Genomic DNA, 10,748 nt, shown 5'->3' with positions numbered 1-10,748 from the left:
TGTACAAAAATATCTCGAAAGAAATGGCATAGTCTTGAGGAAAGAGCCCTTCATTAAGTATCAGAAGACTTGGAGTAGTATCTGCCTTCTCCTCCAACTACCTGTGTACGGTTGGGCAAGTCACCTAACCCCTCTTTGAGCCTGTTTCTCATCTGTAAAATGTGACCAAACCTACCTCACAGGGATGCAGTGAGGATTAAATGATACAATGTTCATAAAGCTTCCAGCCCAAGCCTGGCCCCACAGCCAATTCTCAATCAACACCAGTTCCCGGGCTTAGCAAGTAGCGCGCTTCTTTCGATGCGCTCGGCGCTCTGTCAGGAGCGGGATTCCCCTTCCCCGAGCCGGAGCCTGCGCTCTGGGCTCGACTGAGGCTCCCTGGCCGCTCGCGCTTTTCTCTCCTTCTCCAAGATGGCGGCGGTCGGCGGCGCTGAGGCGGGATCCGGGCGAGCCGAGTGAAGGTAGCGGCGAGCGGAGCCCCCACGAGGCCGGCCTGGGCCCCCTCCCCGAGGCGGCAGCGGCCCCGCCCCGCCGCCACCCGCCGCTTGGGCCCGCGACACCGCCGCGGGGGCGCGTCAGGCCCGGTGCGGCCTAGCCCAGAGGCCGAGCCGGGGACTGGAGTAGCGGCCGCAGTCCGCCCCCGGGAAGGGGCTGGAGCGGGCCGCCGAAGGAAGGCGGGCGGGAGCTGTTCAAATGGGGAAGGCGGGAAAGCTGCGGGGCCGGGAGGGGGCGTGCGGCCGCCCCGGGGGCCTGCGGGCCGGGGCCGCCCCTCCCCCTGCCGGGGCCGTCTCCGCCCTCGGGGGCGCCGGGAGGCCGCCGGGGACGCGGGGGCCGGGTCGGGGCCGCGCTGCGGCTCGGGACCCGGGGTGCGGGGTCTCCGGGCTGTCAAGGCGAAAGGGCCCCGGGGTCGGGGCGGCGGGAGGGCCCGGCCCTCGGCTGGCAGGAGAGGATGCGAGGAGCTTTCTTCTTTTCCTCTTCACAGAGCTTTGTTGAACTAGCTGTTGCTGCAAAACGGCCGGGAGAATCCCCTTGGTTTGCGTGGGGACCGCAAAAATGGTGGTCCTGGGGGCTCTCTGTGTAAATAACCCGGTGTTGTGTGTCCTTTTTGCGGGCGACCCAGTTGGAACGTGCCTTCGTAGTGCGATCTTCTCCGTACAGGCCCGTTTCCCCCCACAGCTATTACTTGTAGATTCACTTTATATCATGCACCATCTCCCCCTCTCTCTGCCGGTTAAGCAGGTGGCTGATTATATTCCCTTACAGCAGAACAAATAAAAAACTCAAAGGAAAGCCTGTTGATTGGACAAAGCTTGTCAAAATTTGTACTGGTGGTTTTTTGGAAATGTGTGTTGTCAGCCGATCTGTGCGGTGGTCGTGGTTCCGTTTAGCTGCCATGCAGTGATAGGATTCAATCCCCATCCCAGGCTGCCGGGATCTCTGCAGCTTCCAGAGCTGGCAGGGGCTGTGAGTGCTGCATAGGTAGGTTCCCGGAGAAGGGAGTGGCAGGAATTCGGAGTATCTGTGTTCTGAGATTGGAGGAGATCTCTACAAAAATGACAAGACAGCACCTGCACTATCCCAGAAATAAACAACAACAGCAACAATTTAAAAAACTGCCGACAGCTGGATGTGCACCTTCCTTTCTTTTCCTGCACGGAGAGGCGATTTGAGTTCGTGGAGGGAGTGCTGGAAGAGAACTCGGACTCTTGAACAAGGCTCTCATCCCGGGCTAGACCCGGAATTCAGGATTTTGCTTACTGCTCGGATCAGGGGGATTAATTTGTTCTCTCTTTTTCAACGCTCATTTACATTCTGGAATGAAGAAGCTTGTTAACGATTGCTGGGGCTCAGATGACCTCAAACAAATCACCTTCTGAACCTTTTTCCCCCCCCCAGTAATTATCATTTGGACCTGCGACATAAGAAAGTACTATACCTGCTGATTTTTGCTTTTTCATTCATCACTTTGGTAAACCCGAAAGCTGTTGCCTGAACAAAATGTGGACACTTCTCTACACGTGGAACAGCAGCTCCACCTTCCCTTTTTCATATCCTGAAGAGTCCCAGAAGAGCCATTTAACATTTTGCACATTGCATAAGTACGCATTCTTTGTGATGGCTTGTATCTGGCCTCCGTACGCAACATTAAATAATGAACTTTCGCTTATGTTGTCATTTCTTAGCACACTGAGAGGAACATAATTGTAAAACTATCCCTGCCTCTTGAAGTTGACAACATTGAATTTGATGGAATTCAGGAGAATGGGATTTGACACCTGTTTAACTTTTGCCAACATTTAATGTAATTATGGCCTCTGCTTTCTCATGTGAAAATCAAACCTAACATTTTTTACTTTCGTTAATCCCACAATCTGCTGCCTAACCCTGAACTCTGAGTTTATCATGGATAATATGCAAGACCTGGAAGGAATATCAATGGGTCATCTGATCCTATATAAATGTTGTCCTAACTCTGCCTTTCTTCCACACTGTTGCTTGAGACTTCTTTATCTGGTTTCATCTTTCCTTTATGAGTCAGCAACCAAAACTAACCCCTGAGCTGCAATAATGTCTTGATTTTTAAAGAACCTAAAAATTCAAGGTCCATAAGTCTGCCCAAGCTGTGAGTGGCATAGTCCATTGTGTTTAATTTTAGTTTTTTAAACTCTTAACTGTTCCAGTTCTTTAGCAAATCGGCCTTGCCTTCAGGCCCCACTCAATTTTTTCTCTACAGGTTATTTAATCCTGTAATTTATAAAACACTTTTCATGTTTTTATGGAAATTTAAACAGCAGCAGGCCTAATTCCAATACATAGTGCTCACACCAGCACGTGTTTTCTGTGTTGCCTGTGCCTCTGAAGATCAACTGATTTCCTGTTCCCTTTCACAACTTTTTAAATCCACTGGTGGTTTTTCAAAGCAGTTACGAGACCATGAACATTTTTTTCATAGTTCAGAAGTCACATCATGGTTTTCTTTCTCATACTGTCTCCGGAGGTACTTATTCCCTCTGTGACTGTTAGATTATTCAACTCTGTTTTATGTTAGTTTTGATGTTAGTCAAAAGGAGGCTGGCCTGTAAGTCTCAGGGCCTGCCTTTGCTTCCTTTGGAAGTGAATTTTCTTGTTGACAACAGATTGATGGCCATGTTTATGACAATAAATGTTTAAGATTGTTTCCTTGTCAAACATTCTTAGCCAAAATTCATCTGGCATGAAAACATTTAACTTGAGGTCTCAAGTTGTTGTATTTCTTGGCATTACCAGCCTATGAAAACTAACAGGACCTATATTTTTTCTAATAAAGTCAGTATATTGGTGGTGCTAGTGAGAGGGCATACGATTTTCAAATGAATGGACGTGGTTCCCCATGACTCCCCTTTCCTTCACTACTTTTGGAGTCAGCACCACTTGTGTGGAAAGGGGAGGGCAGTAACTTCTAGTTGAGAAAGTTGAGAATGCTGGAGCATGAAAAACTGGCTACATGATATACATTACCTTGTATTTCTACATGAGCTCTGACCTTATATCCCCTTCCATTTCCTGTGAAAAGCCCTGGGAGCAAGCAGTTCTCTGGTTTATCACTAAAATAACTGAATCCATTTGGTTTCTTTACTTCACTCTAGATTCTCTTAACTTTGACCAAGTCCATTCTTCCTTCTCCTTCTCAGGGAAGTGGAGAAATGCTTTTTTATGTTACTTTTCTTTACGTTCCTTGTAAACCATTCTTGGTAATGCTTTTTCTCTTTGTTCAACTTAGGCATGTCTGCGCATTGTAGTTTATCTGACTTGTGCAGTTAAGTCTTTTTTCCTTTCGTTTATTGTAAATGTAACTCTTAGGAGAGTTTCCCTTGTTAATCAAATTTTCTTTGATAAGAATTACATACTTCAGTATTACCCATACCCACCTGAAGGGACTGGCAATGTCTCGCTGAAGAGCCCTTCAGCATTTCTAAATCCCCATATAGTGATGAAGGTAAAATAAAATGTAAATAAATAACCAATCCAATCACCTTGTAAGCATTTCACTAACCGGATGAGAACATTTTTAATATATTTAGAATGTCATTCTTAAATTTCCTGCAAAGACTTCCTACAGGATTTGTGACATTGCCTGTCCTTAAAGTATTTGAAGAACTTTACCTTAGAGTACAATCTGTGGCTTGTCATTGTCAAAGTCAGTGACAACTTGGATGTCCAAAAAAATTTTTTTTAACAAATTCAAAATAATATTTAGAACATTTAAATTACAGTAATTCTTCAAATCAGTGAAAATCTTAATAATCATAAAAACTCACCACCAATGGACAAATGATAATTCTTCCTTATTTTCACCTAGTCTTTAAGAAAGGCCTGATAGCCTTGAAAGCTGTCATGTGACCAATATAAGAAGTGTCCTTGCTTTTACACTTCCACAGTTTTGAGCAAATTCATATAAACAAAATGCATGCCAAAAAATTACACTCTAAATGTCTTTAATATCCCTTTAATCTTATCATTTCTGTTTAAACTGCAATACAATAGATTTTAGCCTGTCACCGAGCCACATGGTAGGATTTTATGGTCTGGAATGTTTGCTGTAATCTGTCTTCCTCTGCATCCTGCTTTATCTGTGCGTTTTGTAACTGTGATTGAACTTATCCCTCTGACTTAATGTCAGTATTTACCATCTCAGTGTTGTCAGTCCTGTTGGCATTTCAGAAATTCTCATTAATTTTGAGATATTTTTTATTATATGGGGGTATTTTATATACTTCACCAAACCACAGTTCTAACTCATAAATCACATCAAATTAAGCCCAGTACACTTCCTGCAGTTTCAACCCCAGTATATTTGCAAACAGAATGAGGAGGTGACAAGACACTCCTTTATTTCTTGCTGCCCTTCCAGCCTGCCCTTGGATCACTACGCATTTCCATCTGGAAGGTTGCTTCTCCACAGTGATTTCGCATTACAGGAGGGTTTTCCTTCTTTGTTTCTCAGACCTGGCCCTGTAGACGGGAAGGAGCCTGGACACAGTGACACATTCACAAAGGCCCTGCAGGACCGCCATGGCTTATGATGACTCCGTGAAGAAAGAAGGTATGACCCCTTATTCTGAGAAGCATTCTAAAGGGGGTGTCCTCTTCAATCCTTGCAGCCCATGGACACAGAGACCAGGACTGGCCATCACAGCCTGGACTCCCAAGTGATGGCCTAGAGCAGTATTATGACACTCAGCCTCCACATCATCCCCAGACTGGGCCCATGGAAGCGAAAACCAGGACAGGGTTCCAACATGAGAGTCTGAAATATAAGTCTCTGTAGTCTCTTGGGGTGATCCCCTGCAGCACTCGTGGTCCTTGCCAGCTCCAGTGTGCAGGAGCCTGGGGACAGGAATCACGTTTTGGACTCCCACAGAGCAGCACAGCACGTGAATCCTTATTCTTTTCAGCCTTACCTCTGCAAGTCTGGGTCCACCTGCCAAATCACAACTAAGAAACCATGTCTGAGGATGCACACTGGGCCTTTGCATAGCGTGGAAGCATTGTTTCTTCAGGTTTGGTTCTTGTATTTGCAGCCAGGTCATCAAGAAATACTCTTGTCCCCCTCGATCTAGCCCTATATTCCAATGGACTTGTTGAAACATTATTTTAACTTGGAAATGGAGGGACTGTTGCATTACATATGTGGTGATTTGGTTGTCACTTACTTGCCTTTCTCCTTCCGTTTCCCAAACGAACCTGGCTTTCAGATTGCTTTGATGGTGATCACAGCTCTGAGGATACAGGACTAGCCGCTGGCCGAAGCCAACGAGAAAAGAAACGTTCTTACAAAGATTTTTTAAGGGAAGAGGAAGAAATCGCTGCTCAGGTCAGAAATTCTTCCAAGAAGAAGTTAAAGGTAAATTCTAAACATGTGAATTAGGAAAGTTTTTAACTATCTCACGTCCTGTTTCCTAGCACTTGAAGAAAGAAGCATATTTTTAAAACTTTAAAAAAATAAACATCGTTCGCTGTCTATTTTTAGTATTTCCTGTGTTTTACTTTGTTTTCCAAAGTCAGAAATCAGAGAACAAAATTGGTTCCAAACTGCTTTTGCCTCATCATCTTATTCAGTGGTCAATTCTTCTTCCTCTTCAATTCCAGGATAGTGAGCTTTATTTCTTGGGGACGGACACGCACAAGAAGAAGAGGAAGCACTCCTCTGATGATTACTACTATGGAGGTAAGGAGGGGAAAGGGCAGCAGGTGGGATGAACACATCACTGGTTCTTGGAGTCGGGGTAGGGGAAAGGGATCCAGATGTTGCTGACTCAGTGGCCTATTTAACAGGACAGTGGTTCTTGTTCTGAGTGCCGATAAACCAGTGTGAAGGAGGAGAGAGGTGGAGGGCTGGTATTTTGGAGGATTCAGCATAGAAGAACAGTCTTCATTTGTGATACACCAGGTACCAGGTTCCTTCTCCCCCCAATCATCCACTTATCTTCTGCCCATTGTTACCTAGCATCCCTTTTGCCATATGTAGTCCTGGGCCCTCTGGCCTGCACCTGTGGGTTACTTCTCAGTCCAGTGCATAGCCACTCACAAGACCAGTTTTTCTTAGCTCTCTTACGTGCATAGCTGATGAGACTAACCCTTTACTAGAATGGGCTTGTCCTGAACACAGAAGCAAATGACACTCTGTCTACAGTGTAACCTAAATTGTAACTGCTCGTAATCCCACAGCTTAGTCCGTTCTTCTGGGTCTACCCTCTCTGGTTACTGTGAAGACTCAGTGAAGAGAAGCAACGTTAGTGGCAAGAACTGTGTCCAGGGTCAGGCAGCATTTACCGAGCCAAGAAGCACACGGGCGTCATCAGGAAATCAGTGGAAGGGCCTCCCCTCAAATCATTTCTCTGAGCCTCTTCCTCATGTTAGTTGAGTGTTTTTTGGTGCGAGAGGAAACTTGTTGGAAGTTGGTTTGTCGTGTGGACATTACTTCTTTTGATTATTTCCAGACCTTTCGTCTTTGGAATCGTCACAGAAGAAAAAGAAAAAGTCCGGCCCGCAGTCTACCGATACAGCCATGGACCTGTTGAAAGCCATCACTTCCCCATTGGCCACAGGCTCCAAGCCCTCCAAAAAGACGGGGGAGAAATCCTCTAGTTCTTCAAGTCATTCAGAGAGTAAAAAGGAACACCACAGGAAGAAAGTAAGCGGAAGCAGTGGGGAGCTGTCCCTGGAGGATGGTGGTTCCCACAAATCAAAAAAAATGAAACCGCTCTATGTGAATACGGAGACACTGACCCTCCGCGAGCCCGATGGCTTAAAGATGAAACTGATTCTCTCACCAAAGGAGAAGGGAAGCAGCTCGGTTGATGAGGAGCCTTTTCAGTACCCCTCTCAGCAAGCGACTGTGAAAAAATCCTCTAAGAAATCAGCTCGGGATGAGCAAGGTGCTTTATTCCTAGGTCACGAGTTACAGAGCTTTCTGAAAACAGCCCGGAAGAAGCACAAGTCCTCCTCAGACCCACATTCCTCTCCCGGCCCCGAAGCCTGTGGGGCGGATGGCTCCCAGTTCCCAGAATCCCACAGTGCTAACCTTGATCTTTCAGGACTTGAACCTATTCTAGTAGAATCGGACTCGTCCTCTGGTGGGGAGCTAGAGGCTGGGGAGTTAGTCATCGACGACTCTTACCGGGAAGTCAAGAAGAAAAAGAAGTCCAAGAAGAGCAAAAAGAAGAAGGACAAGGAGAAGCATAAAGAGAAGCGGCACTCCAAGTCCAAGAGAAGTTCAGGCCTTGCAGCTGCCGCCGTGGGGGAAGTCGCGGTGGCACCTGGCCCTCCTCCCAGCGTCCCCCACACTGGAGCTGCTGCCCCTGCCCAGCCACTGCCCAGCCTCCACACAGACGGGCATAGTGAGAAAAAAAAGAAAAAAGAGGAGAAAGACAGAGAAAGAGACAGAGGAGAAAAGGTAAACCATATTTTTAAAGTGTGGTGGTAAGAGATGATAGTAGTAAGCAGACTTGGAATTAGGCAGCTGAGGTGAACGGCAGGGAGCATGGTGAGGCCAATCTGATGGGATGACAGGAGGTAAAATGTGGCCAGTGGCCGAGTCTCTGTGGTGCAAAAACAGGAGCAATCTTAATTTTTCCTGGGTTGTCTTAATAGAGTTGTTCTCCCATCGTGCCAAGCGTAGGCTTAGGGATACCGTTGAACTTGGAATTCACGGGACCCAAACCTGGTTTCTTTCACTGAGCAGCACTGTCTGCCTGGGGCAATTGAGAGAGACGAAGAGGTATTCTGAGTTCCTTCTGAGAAACAGATCTTCAAAATTAGGAAAATAATGACCACGTTCCTATGTGGGTGCTTACTGTTTGCTGGGCCCAGTGCTCCAGTGGGTGGAGAGAGGTGCAGAGCTGAGCAGGACATAGCTCCTGACCTTAGGGAGCGTGCTGATTGCTGAGAAGGTAAGAAGGAGAAATCAGCCACCTTGGTTTAACTTCTTTTCCTGCAACTCGAGAAATCTTCTAGCAGTTGTACTTTAGGGGCTGACCACTATGTCATTAAAGGTTTTCTGTAAAAAATAAGCTTTTTCCCCCCCTGCTATCAAAGTAATATATTAATTTTATAGAAATTTAGAAATTCAGAGTCATGGAAAGAAAAAGGTCAAAAAGGTTAGTTTCACCACCTAAGGACAACCATTTTCTTCCCATGTTTAGAGTTCTGCAAAATGAAATGTCAGATAAAGTCTGAAAGAGGAGCTATGAAGGAGAAAGTCAAGTGTATTAAGAATTTGGGAATGGCAGTTTCACTTCAGTCTGTAATTGAGGTTCAAGTCATGTTTCCCACTGCAAAGAGTGTTTTGTTTTTTTTTTAAGATTTATTTATTTGAGAGAGAGCAGGCATGCACGTGTGTGCCCGTGCACACACAGGGGGTAGAGGGAGGGTAGAGGGAGGAGGGAAGAGAAACTCTAAGCAGGCTCTAGTGCTCTGTCTGACTGACAAGGGGCTCGATCTCAGCAACCCTGAGATCGTGACCTAAGCCAAGACCAAGAGGCGGACGCTTCACTGACTGAGCCCCCCAGGCACCCCAGAGAGTGCCCTTTAAGTATGTATATCTCAGAAATTAAAAACGAAACTATACCTCCTCAGCCGAGAATGAGTGTGAGCATAAAGAACTGGATAGTCAAATACTAGGTCAGGTTTTATTCATTTATTTATTTGAAAATTGCTTCATGAAATCATATATATTCTGTGTAAGATTCTTTTTATCCGGAGAACTTCCATTCTATTAATATATGATAATGCCATGAACTAATCTTATAGTGCTGAATGCAGGAGGACAGGGTAGTCAGAGAAAGCTTACAGAAGAAAAAGGATTTCACTGGAAGGGAATACAAGAAGGCAGAAAGATGTTTAGGAAGTAGCACAGCAGAACAAGTGAACTCTAGTCCTGCGTTTTTAACTGCTTGATAAATATTTCCACCTTAATGCCTTGGATTCCTCAGACCCATGTGTCACTGACTAATAAGCTCATCATCCAGCCTCCCGAACCTGCATCTCCTCCTCCATCTGCTTTTATGTCCCCCGTGTCCTTCCAGTCAGCCCAAACTCAAAACTGTATGCTTATAATCATTTTTCTCAACACTTCATTATGAAATTTTTCGAACAAAAAGCTTTGAAATCGTACAGTGAACACCATATGCCACCCAAAGAGATTCTATAATTACTGTTTTGCTGTTTGCTTTATCACACATCTGTCCATCCATCAATCCATCTTTTATAATGTATTTTGAAGTGAATTATAGATATCATACACTTCACCCCTAAACACTTCAGCTTGCAAATCATTAACTTAAGTTCAGTATTTGTTCTCAGGGTTTGTTTTTTGTTTTTTGTTTTGGTAGAATTTACTTATGCACAAGCGTACACATGTTTACCATTTGGGCGAGTTTTGACAGTTGCACATACCTGTGTGACCAAACCTCTGTCAGGATGTAGACATCACCATCATCCGAAATAGCATTCTCATACCCCTTCCCAGTCAGTCCTTACTGTTCTGATTTTTTCCCAGTCTTACAGCTCATTTTTACATCTCCCTCTTCCCTGCTTTCCCTCTCCTCTATGTCCACTCAAGTGTTGAGCCTGATATTCTTCCTCCTTCATAACTTCCACGTCTTTGTGTCCTCCATTACTACTCCCCCACCCTGGACCTCATCCCTCCCTGTATTTAATGTCATAAAGGGCCTCCTTTCTGTTTCTTCCCCAATGTAATTAGTATACATTGATGCCAGAATGTTCTTAAGTACGACTTTGATGTGGACAGTCCTCTGGTTCAGCATCTTCGGTGGATCCTTACCTCCTTCACATTAGAGCGTAAGCTCCGAGAAGACCAGAATCATGTCTGTCATGCTCTCCACTTCATCCCTAGCACTGAACCCACAGTCTGGCCTGTCGTAGTTAGTCCATAAATACTTGTTGAATGAATAAATATCAAAGTCCAAACCCTTAGTCAAGCATTCATAATTGTCTGGGATTTAGCCCTAAACCTCCCTTCTCGCTCTACCCCTTAGTCTGTGTTACACACACTGTTTGGAAACCAAACTTAGCCCTTACAGTCTTACCTCTTCCTTTGCTTGTTTTTTATAGTGATCTTCTTTGTTCTCCTTCATCTACTGAAGCTCTGCCTTCCCTTCAAGACCTAATCAAATGCCACCTCTTCCAAGACATCTTGACCCTCCAGTCAGAATTAACTTCTGACTTCCCATAACACCTTGCTGTGG

The 10,748-nt window shown here is 45.3% G+C and overlaps 1 protein-coding gene across 4 annotated transcripts in view; it reads left to right on the top strand.

The window, feature by feature from the left end:
• The first annotated feature begins 373 nt into the window (after positions 1-373).
• HMGXB4 (HMG-box containing 4) overlaps positions 374-10,748 on the top strand; it is a 30,627-nt gene continuing 20,252 nt past the window's right edge. Inside the window, exons 1-7 of one of the 4 annotated variants that reach the window (XM_027594443.2) lie at positions 444-461; positions 4,985-5,083; positions 5,436-5,540; positions 5,736-5,884; positions 6,130-6,208; positions 6,316-6,430; positions 6,981-7,936. In XM_027594443.2, coding sequence (XP_027450244.1) covers positions 7,049-7,936 — 888 coding nt within the window. In that variant the 5' untranslated portion in view covers positions 444-461; positions 4,985-5,083; positions 5,436-5,540; ... (2 more) ...; positions 6,316-6,430; positions 6,981-7,048. Of the gene's footprint in view, positions 462-848; positions 2,100-4,984; positions 5,084-5,435; positions 5,541-5,735; positions 5,885-6,129; positions 6,209-6,315; positions 6,431-6,980; positions 7,937-10,748 lie in introns of those variants that run through there. The other 3 variants (XM_027594440.2, XM_027594442.2, XM_027594441.2) reach the window with 3 other exon arrangements.

Source organism: Zalophus californianus, chromosome 9 (genome assembly GCF_009762305.2).
Source record: "Zalophus californianus isolate mZalCal1 chromosome 9, mZalCal1.pri.v2, whole genome shotgun sequence".
In the NCBI taxonomy this organism is placed as follows: Eukaryota; Metazoa; Chordata; class Mammalia; order Carnivora; family Otariidae; genus Zalophus; species Zalophus californianus.
This window is presented reverse-complemented; position numbering and strand designations above follow the sequence as displayed.